Source organism: Rana temporaria, chromosome 3 (assembly GCF_905171775.1).
Source record: "Rana temporaria chromosome 3, aRanTem1.1, whole genome shotgun sequence".
Lineage (NCBI taxonomy): Eukaryota > Metazoa > Chordata > Amphibia > Anura > Ranidae > Rana > Rana temporaria.
In genome coordinates this window covers 66,347,072-66,373,920 of record NC_053491.1, presented here as the reverse complement: position 1 = coordinate 66,373,920, position 26,849 = coordinate 66,347,072, and the positions used below count along the sequence as shown (strand labels likewise).

The window sequence follows — 26,849 nt, the reverse complement described above, 5'->3', positions numbered from 1 at the left end:
CACGTAAGAGTCTTTCGTGGTTTTGCGTGAGTCCCTGAACTTCTGTCGGTGGAACTCTGGGATTACTGCATAACGAGCCAGGAGCACTTCTTTAACCCTGGCGTAGCTATGGATCTCCTGCTCTGGCACGGTCCGGAAAGCATCAGAAGCTTTGCCTGACAGTTTGCCTGACAATATTGAAACCCACTCTCCTCTAGCTATTCGGTGCAGGTTACATTGTCGCTCAAAATCTGCCAGGTAGTTATCAATTGCACAGTCTTTTACATCAAAAGCTTTAAAAGCGCTAAACGGAATCTTCCTTGTGTCTGCTGTGCTGTACTCACTGTTTGGAGAATGTGCGGCTGCTTGTTGGACTTCTGCCAGTTTTAACTGTAGTTCTGCATCTCTTATTTGTTTAGCCTCCTGTAGCTCTGCGTCTCTTATTTGTTTAGCCTCCTGTAGCTCTGCGTCTCTTATTTGTTTAGCCTCCTCCGCTAACAGGTCCTTCACTTTCAGCACCACATCCGCCGTTGGGTTCGGACCGAACCATGCTAGCTTCTCTCTCATTACTTTGTTGGCTGGTGATTCCTCCTCCTGAATCACTGGTGTCTCCATCTCTTGTACTGCTGGCATTGCTGCAACCAAGTTCTCCTGGTCTAGCTCCATTAATTCTGCTATGATGACCCGCTTGGTTTTGTTGCTAGCAATCCTTCCACGAACTTCCAGTAGTTCTTCCAGTGTCTGCTTGGAATCCGGGTGTAAAGGAGAGTAGAAGGGAATATCCCGCTGCTGCCAACCAGTTGTGAGGGTAGTAGAAAATATCCCCGTCAAGCATTCCCTTCTTCCCATAAAGAAAATCACCCAATATTCCACGAGGAGGAATATTCCTGGGATCACCCAATAATCCACACATGAGCCAAGCTTACTGCTGGAACAAGAGGGACTTTAATGGTACAACACCTAACTTATATGTAGTTACAAAACTGTTACAATGACAATCTCCGCCCCCCTCACACAGTGGGGGCTCCCATACAGATTATAGGCAGACACTTCGGAGCCGACCCTGTAGACACATTTCTTAAGGGTAAACACAGGTCTTCTTCACACACACAATAGATCAATTACCCTTTAAAATAGAGAGCTGACTGGGGAAGGGACATTAACATTTCAACAGTCTGTTAGCAGAGGAATGAGTCACACATGAAATCACCTTTTACCTCTAACACACACAGCATTACTAGCAGGGAGAATTAAACTGAAGCATATAGGCAAAAAGTCCTTCACACTCTGTAAGCAAAATATCTGATATTCAGCTCCTCCGGGGTAAACATTTTGACAAGCTGTGTACATCTTGCATGTTTAAAGTATATATACCAGTCAAAATGAGTGAGGTCTCTTAGTAAAACCAGGAGTTTGAAAACAGGAGTTACCACTTCATGGGTGGCCTTGGGTGAACAAATCACCTTAGGTTTGACAAATGTAATATTTGCTCAAATGAAAGTAAAAAATTAACCGCATTTCTGTGCTTCCAGTAATCTGATACAGTAAAAGGAAGCTGGTAATCGGTCAAAAATTGATTCATGATTATTAATAACTTTCCTTTTTTATAAATGCATTCCCAGATCTTACAAATGTATTCCCAGGTCTCATCCAGTTCCTTACGGTTACCTTTTTATAGTGAGATCTATAGCTTTGTTTGGTGAAGACACTTGTGTTGCATAGATTGTGGCCATATAATATTTGAAATATTTTGGACTAAATAATGAATCTCCACTTTAACCACTTACCCACTGGGCACTTAAACCCCCTTCCTAACCAGACCAATTTTCAGCTTTCGGTGCTCTCACAATTTGAATGACAATTACTCAGTCATACAACACTGTACCCATATGACATTTTGGTCCTTTTTTTTCACACAAATAGAACTTTCTTTTGGTGGTATTTAATCAGCGCTGTTTTTTTTTTTTTTGCCCTATAAAAGAAAAAATACTGAAAATTCTGTAAACAAAATATACATTTTTCTTCATTTTTGTTATAAAATTTTGCAAATTAGTAATTTTTCTTCATAAATTTTGCCCAAAATGTATACTGCTACATATCTTTGGTAAATAATCAAAATTGGTGTATATTATTTGGTCTGTGTGAAAGTTATAGAGTCTATGGTGCCAATCTCTGAAAATTGATCACACTTGAAGTACTGACAGCTAAATTCTTGAGATCCTAATAAGCCAGGAAAGTACAAATACCCCCCAAATTACCCATTTTTGGAAAGTAGATAGTCCAATGTATTTAGTAAGAGGCATGGTGTGTTTTTTGAAGTTGTAATTGTTTTCCACAATCAAGATTTATTTTTTCTTATTTTTTTTCCACAAAATTGTCATATTAACAGGTTATTTCTCAAACCCCGTACACACGAACGAACCTTTGTCTGACCAACATCACATCGGAATTTGGACAAAATTCCATCAGGGTAAAAGAGAATATGTTCTCTATCTAAACTCAAATTTCTGATGGTAAAAGTCAGTCAGACTTTTTCCATCGGAAATTACGATCATGTGTAAGGGGGCTTAACACACAGCATATGCATACAACAAATTATACCCCAAAACACATTCTACTCCTTCTCCTGAGTATGGCGATACCACATGTGAAACACCCCAAAAATTACCCCATTTTGGAAAGAAAACACCCCAACGTATAATCTATGAGGCATAATGAGTATTTTGAAAAAAAAAACAAGTTAAATGTGGAAAGAAAATGAAAACACATTTTTTTAGCATAGTGGGTAAAGCGATACCACATGTGGGAGACTTTTCCACAGCCTGACCACATACAGAGGCCCAACATTCAGGGGGAGCACTGTTAGGTGTTCTAGGGACATAAATGTAAAATCTAATTTGACTACCTATTACACTTTTGTGACACACTGATGGGCACTTTAGTGGCATGGATATGGCATACATGAGCATGAATGGGGATGGCTGGGTATTTCTGAGTATGGCTGGGGGTGGATGGCATGGATGGATGCAGGGCTGTGGAGTCGGAGTCGAGGAGTCGGAGTCGGGGGAAATTTTGGGTACCTGGAGTCGGAGTCGGCAAACAATGCACCGACTCCGACTCCGACTCCTACTAAATTTAAAACAAAGAACCCTAAGGTTGGCGCTGCGCTGTATTGATTGAGTGATTAAAAAAGTATAGAATATAAAAAATAATAATAATGAGCTGCTAGCATTAAATTGTGTACAACAATCTTACAAACATAAAAAACAAAAAGAGAATGCAGCGCTAATAAGTGACAAATCAACACTATAAGTGAATAATTGGTGATATTAACAAAAGAGATCGATGGTTAAAAAGATCATTCCAAGAAATGGATAGTTCAAAAAATGAGAAGAGAAAATCCCAGAGCTGTAAATAGTCCAGAAATTAGTGAGTGATCGCACTTATTTTTCTCACAAGTGAAATGTGAAAAAAACTAAAAAAAGGGGGTTACACAGAAAATCCATATAAAAAAAGATCCATAAAAGCTTCCAAGATAGTGAAGATAGAGTGATGAGAGATGAAATTCCACACTGCACCCGTGCTTGTAGATTGCCTGCTTACCGAAATTAAAGACTGTATCACACCAGTCTCATAAAGCATATGGGAATTGAGGTATCCCACAACCCATCCACCTGGATGATCAGAAGACTCAGCATAGGGTCCGAACGGAACCGTGGATGATAAAAGAGAAAAGGATTCTCACAGCGTATAATGTTTAAAATCAATGAATGTTTAATAGAAGTTGCACTTACAATTAAGTAGTGAATAACGGACAATAATCGAAACAACACAGGAAGGATTCCTTCTCCGATGCTCCAATGCTGCGATGCTCCTCGCTACCAGGACTCACACACCGCCGGCGTTCAGGACGGAAACGCGATGACGTCACGGCGACCCGACGATCGTTTCGTCTCAATAGGACATCTACGGGGGTTTGGCCGGATGACGACGTCAGCGCGCGCAGTGTATAAATAGCCAAAGACTCCATCTTTAGAATGGGAAAGCCATACAGGAGCCCTCATACTCAACTAAGGGCAACATAATATAATTGGTAGCGGGAAGAAAATAAGAAGTTTGTTCAGATCTTTGCATGCAGCTAATCGATCGACACAGTAAAATATAAATTCTTATAACATATAAGAAGCGGAACGCAGGAGTGTGCTGTCAACCAGTAGGGTAGCATCAAATAGCAGCAACCTAATGTGATCGGAGAAGATCAATATTGTGTCATAAATTAATACAGTGTAAACAATTAATATGCATTCCTGTTTGCAAATTAAATATGCTTAAATCATCACAAAATAAATTTTAAAAATTTAAAAATTAAAAATTATATAGTTAATACAACATTATACTAACATGTCCATATGGGACTGCATGCAGGCATGCATGCCAGTGGTTAATTACTGGAATGCATATAGCAATCAATACAGCGTCATGTTTACTTTAACCATATTAGAGTGCAATGCATGCCAATGATTAGCAACAATACACATAAGTATACTAAAAATTATTAAGACCATATAGGACTAACCCTATATTAACCGTGGGTCACAAGTATTTTAAATAATAATTTGTTTAAAATAAAATAAAATTTATATTAGGAGTTATTAAGGAAACAGTTGATATCCCAATCGACATTTAGTCTAAAGGGAATAAAAGATTTCAAGCAAAAAATCCAGCGAGTTTCCAGCCTAGATATGGCACGAACCATATTAGTGCCTCTCCAATGGGGGCGGATGTTATCAATAGCAAAAAAGCTGGTCCCCTTTAAATCTCTCCCATGATATTTATCATAGTGTTTAGAAAGATTATGCTTAGGGAACCCGCTCTTAATCCTCCCTATGTGTTCACTGAGGCGAATATGTAGTTCACGTTTAGTGCGACCCACATATTGCTTCGAACATGGGCACTGTATCATTTACACCACATACTTTGTCGAACAGGTCATAAATGATTCGATCTCATGTGTTTTACCAGTAACTGAAGATTGGAAATTCGTGCATTTTCTTTCCTTAAAGGAATTTACCTTACATACACTACATTTCCGGCATGGAAAGAAGCCCTTAAGGGATTGAAAGAAAACTAGGTTTTTAGGAGGGTCGATGACATTAGGTGCTAGGTTCTGCCGTAATGAGGGTGCCCCTTTAAAAATCAGCACTGGATTCTCAGGGATATGTGCCCCCAAGATTCTGTCACTTCTAAGGATATCCCAATGTTTCCTCAGGATTTTTTTAATTGAAAAGTGCTGATTAGAGTATCTCGTAGTCAGCGACCAACTGAATTTATCCGAGGGGATGATATTTGTTCTATTGTTCCTTATCAGAAGAGAATCTCGGTCCATCTGTTCCACTGTGGTGATCGTCTCATTAATCTTCTCCTCTTGGTATCCTTTATTTAAAAATCTTGACTTTAGAGTATTGGATTGTTCCTGGTAATCAACAATTTCTGTACAATTCCGCCTTATACGCTGAAACTGACCTTTAGGTATTGCTGTGAGCCAGGAGCTATGATGACAGCTCGTAGTAGGAATGAAGGCGTTCCGATCGGTTGCTTTAAAAAAGGTATTGGTACTTAATTTTCCATTTTTTACAAATATATTTAAATCCAAAAAATTGATATGGGAGATGCTGATGTCATGTTGGAGGGAAATCCCCTTGTCATTAGAGTTGAGTCTAGAAATAAATCTTTTAAATAAAGGATACCAAGAGGAGAAGATTAATGAGACGATCACCACAGTGGAACAGATGGACCGAGATTCTCTTCTGATAAGGAACAATAGAACAAATATCATCCCCTCGGATAAATTCAGTTGGTCGCTGACTACGAGATACTCTAATCAGCACTTTTCAATTAAAAAAATCCTGAGGAAACATTGGGATATCCTTAGAAGTGACAGGATCTTGGGGGCACATATCCCTGAGAATCCAGTGCTGATTTTTAAAGGGGCACCCTCATTACGGCAGAACCTAGCACCTAATGTCATCGACCCTCCTAAAAACCTAGTTTTCTTTCAATCCCTTAAGGGCTTCTTTCCATGCCGGAAATGTAGTGTATGTAAGGTAAATTCCTTTAAGGAAAGAAAATGCACGAATTTCCAATCTTCAGTTACTGGTAAAACACATGAGATCGAATCATTTATGACCTGTTCGACAAAGTATGTGGTGTACATGATACAGTGCCCATGTTCGAAGCAATATGTGGGTCGCACTAAACGTGAACTACATATTCGCCTCAGTGAACACATAGGGAGGATTAAGAGCGGGTTCCCTAAGCATAATCTTTCTAAACACTATGATAAATATCATGGGAGAGATTTAAAGGGGACCAGCTTTTTTGCTATTGATAACATCCGCCCCCATTGGAGAGGCACTAATATGGTTCGTGCCATATCTAGGCTGGAAACTCGCTGGATTTTTTGCTTGAAATCTTTTATTCCCTTTGGACTAAATGTCGATTGGGATATCAACTGTTTCCTTAATAACTCCTAATATAAATTTTATTTTATTTTAAACAAATTATTATTTAAAATACTTGTGACCCACGGTTAATATAGGGTTAGTCCTATATGGTCTTAATAATTTTTAGTATACTTATGTGTATTGTTGCTAATCATTGGCATGCGTTGCACTCTAATATGGTTAAAGTAAACATGACGCTGTATTGATTGCTATATGCATTCCAGTAATTAACCACTGGCATGCATGCCTGCATGCAGTCCCATATGGACATGTTAGTATAATGTTGTATTAACTATATAATTTTTAATTTTTAAATTTTTAAAATTTATTTTGTGATGATTTAAGCATATTTAATTTGCAAACAGGAATGCATATTAACCACTTACCCCCCGGACCATATTGCTGCCCAAAGACCAGAGTACTTTTTGCGATTCGGGACTGCGTCGCTTTAACAGACAATTGCGCGGTCGTGCGACGTGGCTCCCAAACAAAATTGGCGTCCTTTTTTTCCCACAAATAGAGCTTTCTTTTGGTGGTATTTGATCACCTCTGCGTTTTTTATTTTTTGCGCTATAAACAAAAATAGAACGACAATTTTGAAAAAAATGAATATTTTTTACTTTTTGCTGTAATAAATATCCCCCAAAAATATATAAAAAAACATTTTTTTTCCTCAGTTTAGGCCGATACGTATTCTTCTACATATTTTTCGTAAAAAAAAATCGCAATAAGCGTTTATTGATTGGTTTGCGCAAAAGTTATAGCGTTTACAAAATAGGGGGTATTTTTATGGCATTTTTATTAATATTTTTTTTACTAGTAATGGCGGCGATCAGCGATTTTTTTTTCGGTATTGCGACATTATGGCGGACACTTCGGACATTTTTGACACATTTTTGGGACCATTGGCATTTTTATAGCGATCAGTGCTATAAAAATGCATTAGATTACTATAAAAATGCCACTGGCAGTGAAGGGGTTAACACTAGGGGGCGGGGAAGGGGTTAAGTATGCCTGGGTGTGTTCTTACTGTGGGGGGGGGGGTGGCCTCACTAGGGGAAACATTGATCCTCGGTTCATACATTGTATGAACCGAAGAAAAGCATTTCCCCTGCTGACAGGAACGAGAGCTGTGTGTTTACACACACAGCTCCCGTTCCCCGCTCTCTACCGAGCGATCACGTGTGCCCGGCGGCGATCGCGCCCGCCGGGCACACGCACGGGAGTCGGGGGCGAGCGGGGGGCGCGCGCGCGCGCCTCCGGCGGCTCGCGTGCGCCCCTAGTGGCGGCTTAAAGGTAGGACGTCATAATACGTGATCTCGCCTAGGAGAGCCACCTTGTGGACGTATTATGACGGTGCGGCGACGGCAAGTGGTTAATTGTTTACACTGTATTAATTTATGACACAATATTGATCTTCTCCGATCACATTAGGTTGCTGCTATTTGATGCTACCCTACTGGTTGACAGCACACTCCTGCGTTCCGCTTCTTATATGTTATAAGAATTTATATTTTACTGTGTCGATCGATTAGCTGCATGCAAAGATCTGAACAAACTTCTTATTTTCTTCCCGCTACCAATTATATTATGTTGCCCTTAGTTGAGTATGAGGGCTCCTGTATGGCTTTCCCATTCTAAAGATGGAGTCTTTGGCTATTTATACACTGCGCGCGCTGACGTCGTCATCCGGCCAAACCCCCGTAGATGTCCTATTGAGACGAAACGATCGTCGGGTCGCCGTGACGTCATCGCGTTTCCGTCCTGAACGCCGGCGGTGTGTGAGTCCTGGTAGCGAGGAGCATCGCAGCATTGGAGCATCGGAGAAGGAATCCTTCCTGTGTTGTTTCGATTATTGTCCGTTATTCACTACTTAATTGTAAGTGCAACTTCTATTAAACATTCATTGATTTTAAACGTTATACGCTATGAGAATCCTTTTCTCTTTTATCATCCACGGTTCCGTTCGGACCCTATGCTGAGTCTTCTGATCATCCAGGTGGATGGGTTGTGGGATACCTCAATTCCCATATGCTTTATGAGACTGGTGTGATACAGTCTTTAATTTCGGTAAGCAGGCAATCTACAAGCACGGGTGCAGTGTGGAATTTCATCTCTCATCACTCTATCTTCACTATCTTGGAAGCTTTTATGGATCTTTTTTTATATGGATTTTCTGTGTAACCCCCTTTTTTTAGTTTTTTTCACATTTCACTTGTGAGAAAAATAAGTGCGATCACTCACTAATTTCTGGACTATTTACAGCTCTGGGATTTTCTCTTCTCATTTTTTGAACTATCCATTTCTTGGAATGATCTTTTTAACCATCGATCTCTTTTGTTAATATCACTAATTATTCACTTATAGTGTTGATTTGTCACTTATTAGCGCTGCATTCTCTTTTTGTTTTTTCCTACTAAATTTAGATTGGAATAAAAATAAAAAAAAGCAAGTTTAAATGTCCCAATTCACAAAAAGTTATAATTAATGACTTCTCTACTGTAAGAATAAAGACCAATGCATGTAGTGCTTCACGTAACCGCAAAACGAACACGTTAAGTGACCGTGACGAAGCATGCTTTTCATGTGCTTCACTATATGGCACGCAACGCACAATTAGGAGCTGCAATACTTATACTTTCCATAGTGTTGTGTTCTGCTTTTACAGGGAACGCAGCGTCCATGTGTAACCTAGCCTCTCACTGATAAGGGATTAAATAAATATGTTTTTTGCAGGACTAGAGAGTGAGACACTTGTATAAGTGAAGGGAATGGAGGGCCAATAGTTCAAGACTGAAGCTTTAAACCATTGGAAAATGTGCTGTCATTTAGCTAAGGCTATAAAAACTTGTAAACTCCGATTGTTAGCTTAAACTTTAAACATGACTATGGGATTCTCCTAGGAAAATCCATGTTTTAGAATAAAAAACGTTGTTTTCATTGTGTTTGTCTTTTGCATAAACTGTGCAATACAGTAGACTGTTGGCTTCCCAGCCAGTAGTCCTGTGGTAGGTTGCGTTTCTTTCCCTCAAGGAATGTATAAAATACATTCGCATATTAATACAGAGGAGTCGGAGTCGGAAGTACATAAAACTGAGGAGTCGGAACATTTATCTACCGACTCCACAGCCCTGGATGGATGGCTGAGCATGGATGGCTGTAAGTATGGATGAGTCTTGCAGTGGGCACAGAGCAGCGTTGTGGGCACTACAGATCCAGCACACAGCGCTGTTGCACCCGATCTCTCCCTTCTCCGCTCACGCTGTACCGTTTGGTACAAAGAGGGCAGAGAGGAACCGGACATGACGCCGGTTTATTTACAAGTGATCGGAGCGATCACGTGGTAAATTGCCTCCGTCAGTGGCCCTTTACCGCAATCCGTGATGTGCCGGGTCCTCAGGACCCAACGGTCACGGATACTCCCATGCGCTGGAGCACGATTCTGGGAGGACGTCATAGTAGATAGTAGAAATACTCAGTCCAGCCCATCTGGCACCAACAACCATGCCACGACACTTAAATACCCTTTCTTCCCCATTCGGATTCTCAGTTTGAACTTCAGCAAGTCCTCTTCACCACATCTAGATGCATAAATGCATTGAGTTGCTGCCATGTGATTGGCTGATTAGTAATTTGTGTTACCAAACAATTGAACAGGTGTACCTAATAAAGTGGTCGGTTACTGTATATTCCTCTTTAATCACTTGTGTTAATCCACCACCTTGTGCCAATAATGCTTAAAGTGACATGAATACCCTCCACCAGATGTGCTCTCACCTGGGATATTGGATCATACAATTCTTAATACCTCCGTATGCACGTTGTACTCCTCTCAATACCTCCTCTCAGCCACACATAGGGAGAGAAACCACCAAACGGTGTGCTTTATTCTTTTAAAACATTTTTTTGCATTTAATAAACTTTAGGGGCCAGATTCACAGTTGAAATACGCCGGCGTATCTACTGATACTCCGGCGTATTTTCAAATTTGCCGCGTCGTAGCGTTGTTTTGAATCCTCAAAACAAGTTACGACGGCTTTAGGCTTCGATCCGTCAGGCGTACGGCTTTGTACGCCTTCGGATCGTAGGTGTAATACTCCGGCGCCCGGTGGGTGGAGTTCGCGTCGTTTTCCGCGTCGGGTATGTTAATTCGTTTACGGCGATCCACGAAGGTACGCGCGTTCGTCGCATTCTCTTACGTCGTCGCTAGTCGGTTTTTCCCGTCGCAAACTTACGGCTGCTATTTCATGGCTTAGATTTAGACCAGCCATGTTAAAGTATGGCCGTCGTTCCCACGTCGAATTTCAAATTTTTTTTTTTTTTTTGCGTAAGACGTCCAGGAATATGAAAAGACGTAACGCACGTCGCCGTTCAAAAAACACGTCGGGGCGCCGTAATTTCGCGCAAAGCACAGCGGGAAATTTCCAAACGGAGCAGCAAAGTGAGAAAAAAAAAATTTCAGTGTAAAAAATATTAAAATAAATAAAAATAAAACAAAAAATGTTTTTTTTAAATTTTTACAATTTTTTTTTAAAGCGCCCCGTCCCGACGAGCTCGCACGCAGAAGCGAACGCATAAGTGAGTAGCGCCCGCATATGAAAACGGTGTTCAAACCACAAAAGTGAAGTATCCCCGCGATCGTTAGAGCGAGAGCAATAATTCTAGCCCCAGACCTCCTCTGTAGCTCAAAAGATGCAACCTATAGATTTTTTTAAACGTCGCCTATGGAGATTTTTAAGGGTAAAAGTTTGACGCCATTCCACGAGCGGGCGCAATTATGAAGCGTGACATGTTGGGTATCATTTTACTTGGCGTAACATTATCTTTCACAATATAAAAAAAAATTTGTCTAACTTTACTGTTGTCTTATTTTTTTATAAAAAAAAAGTGATTTTTTCCCAAAAAAAGTGCGCTTGTAAGACCGCTGCGCAAATACGGTATGACAAAAAGTATTGCAATGTCCGCCATTTTATTCTCTAGGGTGTTAGAAAAAAAATTATATAATGTTTGGGGGTTTTAAGTAATTTTCGAGCAAAAAAAACTGTTTTAGTCTTGTAAACGCCAAATCTGAAAAACACCCAAGGTCCTTAAGTGGTTAAACGGTTCCTCCTTATTAAAAAGGATAAGAAAGACTGGTGTTAGTTGTTTTGATCTAAAACATGTTCCAGTCCACTAAACGGTTAATAAAATAACACAGTGGAACATGTCATTAAGTCACATGATGGAGTGTTCACTGGACTTATACTGCTTTGATGATTTACAGTTTATTACTATAAATCTGTTCTCTTCCTGCATGCACGGTTTGCTTGTCGGCGGGTCTAATTATGTGTCTTTGAATAAACATGGCTGTATGTGTGATTTATGTATGAATGCAGTCTTAGTGACTGTACCAGGGTGGGCACTATTCTGCATGTCCACAGCTACAGGGAGTGAGACAAACTATGCAGTGACTTGGAGCCGAATTCTACCGTCTCATTGACTTCTGCAGAAATGACATGTTATGCATGATGGCTTCTTTCCACCACTGAACAATGGGCATGGTTGTACAGCGCACGCCTGCCAAAACTGCCTAGTCTGAAGTTACTCCCTGCTGTTTAACTCTTCTAGACTTTCTTCTGTAATATTATTCTTTAGTGTCTGGGTTCTAACACTGGACAATACAATTTGTTTTATCAGGAATTTATTCTGAAATTATGTTCTGCTCACGGGTAAAATTATTACTGCAAAATGTTTGTGAATAGAAAATACACTTGAAAATAATGCTAGGTTCAAGAGTATAGTTGTTAAAGCGGAGGTCCGGTTTAAAAAAATAAAATAAAAGTCAGCAGCTACTAACACTGTAGCTGCTGACTTTTAATAAGGACACTTACCTGTCCAGGGTGCCCGCGATGACGGCAGCCGAAGCCGAGCAATCGCTCGGGTCTCGACAGCCCCGCCGCCATCCTTGGTGAGGGAATCAGGAAGTGAAGCGTTGCGGCTTCACCGCCTGATTCCCTACTGCGCATGCGCAAGCCGCGCGGCGCTACGTGAATGGGCGATGTCTCCTGGGACACACACAAGGTCCCAGAAGACACCGCTCCCCCATTCCCCAGGAGGCAATGCGAGGAGGAGAAGAAAGAAGACGGACCGTGGATCAGGAAGTGGCAGATTAGAACGATCTGCCTAGCAACAGGCACTTCAGGTATGTATAAAAAAAAAAAGTTTTTTTTGCAGCATTTTTTTTTTTTTTTTTCTTCAGGGTGGAGCTCCGCTTTAAGATTCTACTCTTAAAGCGGTTTTATACCTCTGGACTTTTTCCTTGAAAGGTAATGTCATAATGTGCTAGTAAGCATCGCCTACTAGCACATTATGTTAAACTTACCTGGAAATGAAGCATCGCTGGAGGCCGCTTCCATCTTCATCCGTCTTGCTTTCAGAGTTTGCGGACTCCGGCTCTGTGACTGGCCAGAGCCACGGTAATGTTCACGGCACAGGGCTCTGAAAGAATGGCACGGGTGGCCCTTCCTTCAGAGCACCGACGAGAGGCCCGGGTGGGACTGACGAGGGGCCCGGGTGGGACTGACGAGGGGCCCGGGTGGGACTGACGAGGGGCCCGGGTGGGACTGACGAGAGGCCCGGTTGGGACTGACGAGAGGCCCGGTTGGGACTGACGAGAGGCCCGGTTGGGACTGACGAGAGGCCCGGTTGGGCACTGACAGGTTTCACTGCTTTGCATTTATAATGCTATAACCTGTCATACTGTGTGTTTATATATGGCTTGCTGGCTGCAGAATGAGGGGTGTAATTTATGTTGAAGTGGATGAGTTCATATTTACATGTACAAGCCTAGTGTACCTCCCACATTCACTCCCATCCCAGGGATTCATGGGAAATGTAGGCTGATTACAGTTAGAGAGAGAAGAGGATATGATGCAATCACTGTTCTAAGATATCCTCACTGCCAGAAAAGATGATGCATTTTTTGAATCACAGAGCTGACTTCCTGTAAATTAAATCAGACATATCTCTTAAACGGTAAGAAATTTCACATCTAATAACTAATTAGGGTTTTGTGTGTGGGGGGGGTGTACAAATGTGGGACTTTCTGAAAATCCTGAAGTCATGCTTTAAGTCTTGAGGAAACGAGAATTCCAGATGAGGAATGTTTGATTCTAAATTGGAACCAAGTGGGAGGTCAACTATATCATTATAATAATAAGGCTCCCACCATATCTCTATTCTCACATTGTCACACATACAATTACTCCTTAACGTATTTGTGAATATATTATGCACCTAGATTTGACTATTATTAAAACTTGTGTTTGATTGAAGCTTAATGTATTTTTTAATTTCTCTTACACAGAAAAGAGGAGATGATTTTGAAACCGTGTCCTTCTGGCTTTCCAACACCTGCCGATTCCTCCATTGTTTGAAGCAGTACAGCGGAGAAGAGGTACTTCACTCCCAGATGTTCTCTGTCTCTCCTTCTGATGCATCGTGCAACCTTAACCTCTTCCTGCCCAGCCCCGACATCCCTTTAATGGGGTCTGCTCAATCATGTGACCACTGTGACCAACTGTTATAGTAGTCACATGATTGGGAGCCAAACCTGCTGGCTCCCAAGCATTACTAGGGACCAGGGGCTGGCTATGACAGCTCGGTCACTGTGCTGAGAGCGTGCAGTGAGCTTGAACTGTTAGCACAGAAACCTCAGCTTCCTATGGACACATATACAAAGAAAAAGAGCCGCCGCTCCAGGTGTATGATGATAACCTGAGGTTGAATGTCTCGTAGAGTGCCAGCCCCGGCCCGCCTCCGCGGGAAACTTGTAAGAAAAGAAATGGCTGCACATCCAGGAATTCCGATTGCCTTTTATTGTTCAAAGTGATAACACCAAAGACACTGACACCAGGTCAGTGACAGCTCGGTCACTGTGCTGAAAGCGTGCAGTGAGCTTGAAATGTTAGCACAGAAACCTCAGCTTCCTATGGACACATATGCGCAGATTGCGGGCGTTAAAGCCGCACATATGCGTTACATGGGAGGCAAGGGGGTAAGACAACATTGGTTTTAATAGATGGTAGATGAGTTATGATTCTGTGCACCCTCCAAACAAAACCTTAAATATTACAGTAGCCATGTAAACATTAGCTTGCTTAATGTGTAATGTAAGTCTTGTAGGCATTTGTGAACAAATTATTTAAAGGGCTCATTCACACTATATACAGTGATCTGCGCTTCTTCACACTAGATAAATGCAGTTCACTGCTAGGGCACATAGAAAACAATTGCTTTCTATGTACCCCGTTCACACCACAATGCTGGTGTGATGTGCTTTGCGTTTGCAGTGTGGAAATATGCATCTGCATTCTTCCGCACCACGGTGGATGGCCCTACATGTCACTGGACAGCAGTGTAATGTATGTCACTTGTTTTGCCTGGTCTTATTGGTGTAATAAAATAAATGTTGTAGAGCTATAGGATACAGGACTTTTTTGTTGAATACTTTTTGGTATTTTTTAAAAAAAGGTTGTATGGCCAAAACATTTTTGGTCATACTTCTCTTATGGATAACAAGAGTACACTTACTTTTGCCCTCCTTGACCCAGAGAGAGCTGATAGCAGGCTATTGCCTGCTATCATCTGACATGGCGCAGTTACTCCAGGCTCTAAAATGATGCCGATAATATTGCTGGGATCCACCTGGCTGCCTAGTTGACAGCTGGCCCCACCTCTTAGTGCCCAGCTGAGAGTCAGAGCCAGCTGTACCCACCCCCTCCCATGCCTGGCACTTCAGTGAGCACTGACTGACAGTCACCACTCTCCCCTCTGAGCAGACCAAGAACTGAGCGATCAACGACCAACATAGGGCAGCTGCAGCATCACACTGATGTTACAGCGTGGAGGCGAGTATGTGTGTTTATTTTTTTAAACCCAAACTTCTCCTTTTAAATAAATAAATACAATTTTATGTCTGCCTCAGTTAAGGTTTAACAGCTTCTTATTACTGTATTGTTCTTAAAGGAATTGTCTGTTTTTAATAAATGAGAATTCTAGATTGTGTAACAAAGAGATATTGTGGGTAGATTCTGGTATTCAAATTTGCTTATGCCTATATGTATCTCCGAAACCTTTTCGGATATGAGAAACCTTTGACATATCTGAATAGATCAGCACTAATAGAAGATTCTAATGCCTCGTACACACAGCTGGACTTTCCGAGAAAAAAAGTCCGGCAGGCTTTTTTTCTCTGAAAATCCGGCCATGTGTAGCCTCCATCTGACTTTTTTTGTCGGAAGTCCGACGGACCTTAGAGAACCTGTTCTCTTTTTGTCCGTCGGACTTCTGACAGGGTCACAACTGACTTTTTCACAGTCAAAAGTCCGACCGTGTGTAGGAGGCATTAGAGCACCTTAGTGGCTGTGTGTACGAGGCTTGACTATGACAGTCTGGTTCATGCACTGTGAGCCAGGACTTCCTTCAGTCAAGTCATCCATGCACACTTAGTAACTGTGTTTCATGCAAATAATGGTATAACATTTCAAGTTAGATCTGTCATATACATATATTAGGAAAGTTAAAATGTAGGTCTATAGATATAAAGTAAGATTGTTTAGTTGAATCATTTGGCTCAATACAATATTGTTTCTCTACAGGCATTTATGAAGCACAACACAACCAGGCAGAATGATCATTGTCTAACAAACTTCGACCTTGCTGAATATAGGCAAGTGCTGAGCGACCTGGCCATCCAGATATACCAGCAGCTTGTCCGAGTGCTGGAAAACATCTTGCAGCCAATGATTGGTGAGTATTGAAGGATTTATAGAGCTCCGGACACCAAATAACTGGCAAATGTGAACCTGTTTTTGGGAAACTTCAGTCACTTCACTGAGCAAAGCAGGTGATAAGATATGAATACACAGGGCCAACGATCTTTCTGTACACATTTATTTTTACATTGTGAGTAATTTGCCAGAATAGACTGGAAAGCTGGCAGAGCCATCCTCCACCCTTCCTCTCCACCCAACGATACATGGATATTTTATGCCTGTATCTGTCATCCTCTGTCTTCATTGAACAATGCCCATATGTCTGCTGTGTGACAGTATATCCTTATATGATGTGCCCAAAATATGTATAGCTTATACTTGTACATTTCTGCCTTGCCTTATATCAGGCAGGGCCGGGACAAGGGGTGGGCAGGAAGGGTGGCTGCCCTGGGTGCAATGGTTTACTGTAGGGATGGATGCGCCTGACAGGAGTAGTGACAGCAGCAGTGATTCTGACAAGCGAGTGACTGCTGGGCGTAGGATCCCTTATGTTTGCAAATCATCAATGGTGTATGTGGGTGGGGGGGGGGGGGGGTCATAGTTTGACATCTTTGCCCTGGGTAACCTTGTCCCAGCACTGGTATCAGGCTCCATAATACCATTGTGACATATTGTGATTACCTGTTCAGAACATACTTTCCTCCATCATTGCTTGTATCAATGTTTTCTTCTATAAGTTTTAAATTAAATACTTTTACAAGCCATTTTTTTCTGCTAAACATTGCTGTGTATGCCCTTTAGTTTCAGGAATGCTGGAGCATGAAACTATTCAGGGTGTCTCAGGGGTGAAGCCGACTGGTCTGCGGAAGAGGACGTCCAGTATAGCCGATGAAGGGACATATACCTTGGATTCCATAGTAAGGCAGCTGAACACTTTCCACTCGATAATGTGCCAACATGGCACAGATCCAGAGCTCATCAAGCAGGTGGTGAAGCAGATGTTCTACATTATTGGTGCGGTCACCCTCAACAACCTGCTGCTGCGAAAGGACATGTGTTCATGGAGCAAAGGGATGCAGATCAGGTAAGAACGATTCAAATGTGATATCGTTTTTCAGATTTAGGAGTATAGTCCAGTGGCATTCCCAGTATATCTGGCACCCGTGGCCAATTATTTTTCAACGCCCTGCCACCCCACACCCTCACACATACAAAAACAACTAAAGAAATGCACTAACAGTGGGAGGAGCCATGGTTAAATAAAACCTGAGCCTACTCACTGTATACACAGTGCAGATAAGCTACAGTACTTGTATGTACACTCTCAGGAGTGAGAGAGCGCAGGGCTTGGGAGTGCGTAACATAGAGAGCGCAGGGCTTGGGAGTGCGTAACATAGAGAGCGCAGGGCATGGGAGTGCGTAACATAGAGAGCGCAGGGCTTGGGAGTGCGTAACATAGAGAGCCCAGGGCTTGGGAGTGCGTAACATAGAGAGTGCAGGGCTTGGGAGTGCGTAACATAGAGAGCGCAGGACTTGGGAGTGCGTAACATAGAGAGTGCAGGACTTGGGAGTGCGTAACATAGAGAGCGCAGGGCTTGGGAGTGCGTAACATAGAGAGCGCAGGGCATGGGAGTGCGTAACATAGAGAGCCCAGGGCTTGGGAGTGCGTAACATAGAGAGTGCAGGGCTTGGGAGTGCGTAACATAGAGAGCGCAGGACTTGGGAGTGCGTAACATAGAGAGCGCAGGGCTTGGGAGTGCATAACATAGAGAGCGCAGGGCATGGGAGTGCGTAACATAGAGAGCGCAGGGCTTGGGAGTGCGTAACATAGTGCAGGGCTCGGGAGTGCGTAACATAGAGAGCGCAGGGCTTGGGAGTGCGTAACATAGAGAGCGCAGGGCTTGGGAGTGCGTAACATAGAGAGCGCAGGGCTTTGGAGTGCGTAACATAGAGAGCGCAGGGCTTGGGAGTGCGTAACATAGAGAGCGCAGGGCTTGGGAGTGCGTAACATAGAGAGCGCAGGGCTTGGGAGTGGGTAACACAGAGAGCGCAGGGCTTGGGAGTGCGTAACATAGAGAGCGCAGGGCTTGGGAGTGCGTAACACAGAGCGCAGGGCTTGGGAGTGCGTAACATAGAGAGCGCAGGGATTGGGAGTGCGTAACATAGCGCAGGGCTCGGGAGTTGCGTAACATAGAGAGCGCAGGGCTTGGGAGTGCGTAACATAGAGAGTGCAGGGCTTGGGAGTGCGTAACATAGCGCAGGGCTCGGGAGTTGCGTAACATAGAGAGTGCAGGGCTTGGGAGTGCGTAAAATAGAGAGTGCAGGGCTTGGTAGTGCGTAAAATAGAGAGTGCAGGGCTTGGAAGTGCGTACAATAGAGAGCGCAGGGCTTGGGAGTGCGTAACATAGCGCAGGGCTCAGGAGTGCGTAACACAGAGTGCAGGGCTCAGAAGTTAATAAAATACAGGCTACAGCACAAAATACAATCAAGAATGACCCCCTCCTGTTAGTATGAATTTCCATCCCCCCAAGCCCATATACCCCACAGTACAAATGTCAACCAACAGCTCCAATCTTCCCCACAACCCTGAATTCCCCTTTCTGGCCCACCACCCCAATACATATTCCCTCCCAGCCTAGCCTTTCAGTACAGAACCCCTCAGTCCAGATGCTCCTAGTACAGATCATCCCTTCCAGCTTAACCCTTCATTACAGACTCCCCTTTGGTGCAGATCTCCTTACCAGACGAAGAGTGAGGGAAGTCCTCCCCTCGGTGGGGTCATGTGACTGCGAGCCTCTCCTTAGCTTTGAACTGCCGCTGTCAGACAGGGAGAAACGGTTCTGCAGTGCCTATGATACTAGCACTACAACAATGCTTCTACCTGTCAGACAGTGCAGTTGTGCTGTTCAACAAAAGAAAAGTTGGGACAATATAAAGGCTGACATTGCTTACATCTGCTCCTGACTGTTATTCTGATTTTGAGATTTTAATACTTTGCCTACTTGTTTGGGGTCAGAGACTCAGAGTGCTGATTTCCGCGCTGCATGCCTAAAGTATAACTAAACTCAGAATACTAAAACATAAAACTATATATATGATTTTCCTGTCTGCAAAATAAGTTACATATAAAATCTTTCTACTGCACTTTCTAGATCAGTCCCATAGGACTAGTCTTTCTCATATGGGACTTCAAGTGCTGAGGCCTAAAAGCTCCTAAAAGTAGGTCAGCAGGCTGATTTTCTGGCAGCCCTGCCTATGCAGCAATGCTCATGGTTTAACTAATCAAATACACCATTGTAGATGTCCTAATTATAAGGGGTGTTTGCTGCTGTCACTTGTAGGTGGTGTCAGTATAGCCAATGAGAACGATGAATACACACGGAATTAAAGAATGCCAGTGGAAGGCATCATAGGATATGTAGTGTGAGGCTGGTTGATGCACATGACCATGATGACGTGCACTACTCCCAGCCTTAAACCAGAAGGTTGGAAAGACCGCTTCACCAGTTTGCTGGCCACAGCACAGTTACTGATTAAAAAAAACATGTCCCTAAGCTCAGCCACCAAAAATTACCATGAGGTAGCCATAACCACTTCAATACTGAGCACTTTTACCTCCTTCCTGCCCAGGTCAGCTTTCAGCGCTGTTGCACTTCGAATGACGATTGTGCGATCATACAACGCTGTGCCCAAATGGAATTGTCATCACAAATAGAGCTTTCTTATGGTGGTATTTGATCATCACTGGGTTTTTTATTTTTTGCTAAACAAATGAAACAAGAAAAAGTTGTTTACAACACGGATGAGGAGGCATTGACAGGCATTACTGATGGGCGCTGATTGCAATCACTGATGGGCACTGATTGGCATCACAGGTGGGCAGGGCCGGCCTTTGGGGTGTGCGAGCTGTGCGGCCGCACAGGGCGCCATGGGCAAAAGGGGCACCGTGCGGCCATCACAGCTCGCAGAATGTGAGTAGCAGTCAGTTACTCACATGATCATCACAGGAGTCTGACTCTTACCAATCACAGCAGCAGGCGCTGCCAGGTCCCCCTACCCTGGGACAGGGTGAAGAGCAACGCATCGGCTGCGGCACCTGAAAAAAATGGCTGCTGCCGGCCCCGATAGGCACACTGCGCATGAGCCGCCGCTGCTCGGGAAAGCCCGAAAACACTTGGCTATTCTCTGGCAGAGGGTGCATGCGCAGTGGCATCTAAGCGCCGGGCGGCGCCATTTTTAAATGCAAAGCCGCACCGTCCACCGAAAGGTAAGTCACACTGAGCCCCTGGCCCTGCATGCATCTACTTTTTCAGATAAAAAGAAAAAATATTTTCTTTTTATAGCCAGCCTACACACAGAAGGGGAGGAGGATATAAGGGACTTAAAATAATAGTACAAAAAAATAAGTAAAATACAATTATTATTTGTTATAAATATTTTTTTCCTCTTTGTGTATGTTTAGGTGACCAGGAGGCGAGGGGTGAAGATAGGGGGGGGGCGCCACAGGATTAGCTCGCACAGGGCGCCTGAACACCTAAGGCCGGCCCTGCAGGTGGGCATCGTTGATGGGGCTGCACTGATAATCACTGCACTGATTATCAGTGCAGACTCCCCCCCCCCCCCCCTGTTATGAGAGCTGCTTATCGGCTCTCCTCATGCGCTGTCAGCAGTTGTGATTGGACAAAGCTGATCACGTTGTAAATTGCCTACATCATAGGCTCTTTACCGTGATTGTAGATACTGCCCTACTGATCGCTGCAAGGGGCACCCACGAGTGGCTTGTTCTGCTGGATGTCATATGGATGTCATGTTCAGTCACAACGGGAGAGCCACCGCCAGTCGTCATTTTGCTATAGGCCGGGCAGGAAGTGGTGAAAAAGAGACTTGCTCATGTATTTTAATATTAGGTTTGAGTGACACATTAAAACTCTTTAAAAACCTTTTCAAGTAGACTGGCAGGGAGGTAGCATTTTCAGGAGGAGCCCAGTAAAACGTTTCTCAATGCAGTTTTTTTTGGGGCTCGATTCAGGCCGGTGCAATGCCAAAGATCGCATGTGATTCACATTGCATTGCTGATCAAATCACAGGCGATGTCTGTGCAATGCAAATTCAGCCATACAAACTAAATGGCTGAATTTGCATTGCATTTGGACCAAACTCGTACAGATGCATCATAATCGAATCACATGGGTGTTTATGCCCATGAGTTTCCATTCCTGTCTGAATTCACAGTTCGCGCTGCGATCGGATCTGGGGGTGTCATTAACTTTGTATTGACATCTGCAACGGTTCGCAGAAAGCAGAGAATAGAAATTAAGTACTTCCTATACAGGAGATTGTCTCTTGCCATTATTCATGTAATCTGCTAATCACACCAGAATGGTTACTATAGAAGCTACCAGTGTGTAGAGAGTACAAAAGACCAAGCAGTGCTCTGCCTTAATGGTAAATTGCAGTATGCCCTAATGGCTTTCCAAGAAAGGCTTCGTCTTTCCATTCCTACATTAAGGTTAATGATTCATTAAAGAACTGTATAAAGAATAGTGAATAACCCCTCTTTAAAGGTCAGTAAACCTGATGAATATGTTCATTTATGTGTAAGCGCTATAAAGGGATAACAGAAATACACATATTTGGCAACTAGTATTTCGGCCCAATTTGTTGTTGGGTGGATTAAAATCAAAAATCGCAGAAAAATTGCGGCACGTGAACATGTCCCATAGGAAACCATGTTAAACGGACTGTAGTGCGTTTCTGCAAAAAGTTGTAAAAAACTGCATAGGTGTGAACCGAGCCTGGGACATGACATTGCATCAGAGTAGTGCAAGGACCTTCTTTGAAGTTACATTGATTGGAACGGCTGCTATTGAAATAAATGTGTTTCTACTTGATATGTGAATTTATCGGGTAGATTTTCTAAAACCGGAGCACTCAGAATCTGGTGCAGCTCTGCATGGTAGCCAATCGGCTCCTAACTTTTAACTTCAGCTTGTTCAATTAAGCTTGGGCAATAAAACCTGGAAGCTGATTGGTTTCCAGATTTTGCACGCTCCAGTTCTAGTGATTAAACCCCAATGTGTCCCAAGTCGCCTGACAAATTGCAGCAGTGTGAAATGGGGCTTGGATCATCTGTTGCATGTGTTTAGAACAGCATTTTCCAACCAGCGTGCCTTCTTGCTTCTTCAGGGGTGCCTTGGGAAAATGCCTAAAAAGTCTGTCCAAGCTGTTAAACAACGTTTGTTTTGAAAGAATCTTCTAGGTATGAGGTGACTAGTGACACTGGCCAATAATATTCTGATCAGGAAGGTGATGTTTTGTGTTGCACTGTACAGGTACAATGTAAGCCAGTTAGAGGAATGGCTGCGAGACAAGAATCTGATGAACAGCGGGGCCAAAGAGACCCTTGAACCCTTAATTCAGGCTGCCCAATTGTTACAAGTGAAGAAGAAAACAGATGAAGATGCGGAGGCTATCTGCTCGATGTGCAATGCTCTGACCACTGCTCAGGTAAGGGACATGTATTTATTGCAAGGATACAAGTCTATCCAGAAGGTTGATGTTTGCCATGTAGTCTCTGTGCTTTGTACCTTAAAGCGGGAGTTCACCCAAAAATCAACTTTCTGCAGTTAGATCCAGCATACTGCTGACATCTGCAGTATGCTGGTCTTTTTTATTTTATTTTGGTACTTATTGTTTTAGCAGTATTTCTTCTATGGCTCCGAGCTGGGAATCCTGCGGGGAATGGGCGTTCCCGAAGGCAAGCAAGTTGATTGACGGCCTTCGATAGCGTGTCACGGCTTCCGAAAACAGCCAAGGTGACACTTGTTGTTTACCGCGCCTGCTCCTGCCGTGTAGAGCTGACTGCGCAGGCGCCGTAAATTGCAGTGTCACTTGTGTGGATTTTCGGAAGCCGTGACGTGCTATCGAAGGCTGTCAATCAACTTGCTTGTCTTCGGGAACGCTTATACCAGGAAGTAATCCCCGCTCTGAGCCATAGAAGAAATACTGCTAAAACGATAAGTACCAAAAAAAAAAGACCAGCATACTGCAGATGTCAGCAGTATGCTGGATCTAACTGCAGAAAGTTGATTTTTGGGTGAACTCCCGCTTTAATGACCAGCTGCAAATTGGTGCCACATTCCTTACACAACCAGCATTTTACCAAGTGACGTTAATAGTCATGTTATTTTATAGTTTTTTTCTGTATTCTGTGTTGGTTTTTAGTTATAGAGTTTGTTGGACAGCCCATTTCAACACGATAGTCACTAATAGTGAGTCCCCCATCCTCCTTTGCAACTTAAGGTTGTAAATCAACTTTGTTATGTTCATACACTCTCTAGTGTTCGATAATGTTACGTGCCCCAATGTATGTGCTTTATAAAAAGAAATGCAGTTTTATACCTTATTTCAGAACGCCGTTTAGCTCTCATGTGACTGCCCGTCTCTCTCCTCCCTCAATCTGACAGCTACAGTGGAAGGGGCTGAGAATCCCCGGAAAGTAAGAGAGCGGCGGGCGGTCGGTCATGTGAGCGCTGAGCGGCGCTCTGAAATAAAGTATAAAACAGCACATACATTGGGCACATAAAATTATGCACTAGGGATTGCATAAACATTACAAACTTATTTTAGCAGCAGGATTGGCGAGCACGGTCACAAGCTGACAGGCAGGGAGGGGAAGGAGAGGAGAGACATTGGATGATGGAGGCACATAAACTGACCAGGGTATCGGGCTCAGCGGCCATGATAAACATGGTCAGTTTACAGGGGGGCGGGGCAGAACCAGGCAGGATCAGCTAGATATTTTAGATGATAGAAAGGGCCAAATTACATAGCACAAGCAATGTGCTGTTGTTCATTTTTTTTTTTTTTTTAGGGTAACAAACGCTTTAAAGCCTGCACTTTTGTAGGAAGGCTATGCCCATTACAGTGCAACTAAAAGCAAAACATTTTTCTTTTTATTAGTTTTGTTTACATATAGAGTAGAGATTGATTAGAACATCTATTTTTTTTTTGCTATCAGTGCCCCTCTTAAGGAGAATCACCTTCTACATTTGTCCTATTTACCATTATCATTGAAAGTGAAAGTAAAAGAAAATCCCCAATTTTGGGTTGTCCCGGAAAAGTAATAGAGGGGAAATCTTTCAATAGGGACACTAGTTCTGGTGATTTTGGGGTCCCTATGGGATTCCCTTAATTTGCAGGAATTTACTCTCTTCCTGTTTTGGTTATGGGGCAGGAAGGGTAGGGAAATCTCCTCAATGGGACACAGATGGCAGAACATGAACTGACAGGGGTTATGACCCTCCCTTACTCTATCCAAAATGAGAAAAAAAAGTTTTGCCTATAATTCTACTTTAAGGCTCTGTTCACACCTAGGCGTATATACGCCTGAAGCGCGACGCCGCAGCAGCCCCTAAGACGCTGGAGGGATGATTTTACATTGCCCTCTATGGAGATGGTTCACATCTCCACGCCGTACGCCTGCCACCTGAAAACAAGTCCCGGATCTTTTTTTCAGGTGGCTTTCGGCGTTCGGCATAGGAGATGTGGACCTGGGGGTAAGCTGCATTCACAATCGCGGTGTTTTGTCGCCGCAAATCGCGGTACAAAACGCTGCAATTTGTCGCCGCAATTCGCGGGACAAAACGCTGCGATTAGGTACGCCAAGGTGTGAATGCAGCCTAAGCTAAAACAGTTTTTGTCAAGTTAGGTACTAATGTTGGACAAGAGGACCTGTCTCACAACTGACATTCCAAAGGTGTTCAGTAGAATTGAAGGTCATTGCTCTGAGCAAGACAGTTGAGTTCCTCCATATCAAACCTTGTCTTTATGGAACTGGCTTTGTGTGTAGAGGCAAAGTCAGGCTAGAACAGAAAGGGGCCGTTCCCAAAATCTTTAGAAGTACGTCATTCTAAACTACTGGTAAACTTTCCCTATGGTTTGTAAAAAATGTAAGAATAATATCTTGTCTTTTTACAGATTGTGAAGGTGTTGAATCTCTATACCCCTGTAAATGAGTTTGAAGAAAGGGTACTGGTGACGTTTATACGCAACATACAGGTACAGTATGATTTGTATTGTTTGGTCATAGGACATCTTCCACATGATTTGATACACTTGAAAATGATTTATGACCTTCGCATAAATTACTAATATGTTTGTATTGCTGTGTTTGAGTTGGGTACGCAATCATAAATGTATAACATGGGAAATCTCTTTATTAACCACTTAACTCCCTGACCATATTGCTGGTCAAAGACCAGAGTACTTTTTGCGATTCAGCACTGCGTCGCTTTAACTAACAATTGCGCGGTCGTACGACGTGGCTCCCAAACATAATTGGCTTCCTTTTTTTCCCACAAATAGAGCTTTCTTTTGGTGGTATTTGATCACCTCTGCGGTTTTTAGTTTTTGCGCTATAAACAAAAATAGAGCGACAATTTTGAAAAAAAATGAATATTTTTTTACTTTTTGCTGTAATAAATATCCCCCACAAATATATATAAAAAACATTTTTTCCTCAGTTTAGGCCGATACGTATTCTTCTACATATTTTTCGTAAAAAAAAAATCGCAATAAGCTTTTATCGATTGGTTTGCGCAAAAGTTATAGCGTTTACAAAATAGGGGGTATTTTTATGGCATTTTTATTAATATTTTTTTTTTTACTAGTAATGGCGGCGATCAGCGATTTTTTTCGGTGCTGCGACATGGCGGACACTTTTGGCCCATTTTTGGGACCATTGACATTTTTATAGCGATCAGTGCTATAAAAATGCATTGGATTACTATAAAAATGCCACTGGCAGTGAAGGGGTTAACACTAGGGGGCGGGGAAGGGGTTAAGTATGTCCCTGGGTGTGTTCTTACTGTGGGGGGGTGGCCTCACTAGGGGAAATGACTGACCTTCTGTTCATACATTGTATGAACAGAGGATTAGCATTTCCCCCCCTGACAGGAACGGGAGCTGTGTGTTTACACACACAGCTCCCGGTCTCCGCTCTGTAACGAGCGATCGCGTGTGCCCGGCGGCGATCGCGCACGGGAGTCGGGGGCGAGCGTGCGCGCCTCGGGCAGCGCGCACCCCTAGTTCCCTGCGAGAGAGCCGACGTAGAGCTACGGGCTCTCGCGCAGGAGAGCCAACCTGCCGCCGTAGAATGACGGCGGCAGGTCGGCAAGTAGTTAATGGACAGTAAAACAACACACACTGTTTGTAATGGTAATAAGTGTACAGATTAATAATACAAGATGTTGTTGTACACAGAACACCTGGTAAAAACATACATATACACATGGCATAAGAATTATATACATATATATGTATGATACAGTGAACGACAGCGTGAAGCCTCGTACACACACGTGCAAGAAACAGCAAGCAAACTGCTGGCAGAGCTTTCTTGCCGAGTAAACCGTGCATGTTTCTCATCGAGAAAACTGCCCAGAATCTAGACGAGAAAATTAGAGACCTGCTCTCTATTTTCTCGGTAGTGTTTTCCTGCAGAGAAACCCGAGTGTGTGTATACTTGCCTGTCTCCATGGAAACCCGCGCATGCTCGAAATGACTGACGCATGCGCTGTAGCTTCCAAGGCATAGGTAGGGTAAAGCAAGA

The 26,849-nt window shown here is 43.1% G+C and overlaps 1 protein-coding gene across 13 annotated transcripts in view; it reads left to right on the top strand.

Moving 5' to 3' along the window:
- Window positions 1-26,849, top strand: part of MYO5A (myosin VA) — a 241,964-nt gene that overhangs the window by 210,715 nt on the left and 4,400 nt on the right. For all 13 annotated transcript variants that reach the window (XM_040342698.1, XM_040342697.1, XM_040342696.1 and 10 more), the window contains 5 exons: window positions 13,828-13,917; window positions 16,121-16,271; window positions 17,039-17,321; window positions 22,570-22,744; window positions 25,217-25,297. In XM_040342698.1, coding sequence (XP_040198632.1) covers window positions 13,828-13,917; window positions 16,121-16,271; window positions 17,039-17,321; window positions 22,570-22,744; window positions 25,217-25,297 — 780 coding nt within the window. The remainder of the gene's footprint in view (window positions 1-13,827; window positions 13,918-16,120; window positions 16,272-17,038; window positions 17,322-22,569; window positions 22,745-25,216; window positions 25,298-26,849) is intronic.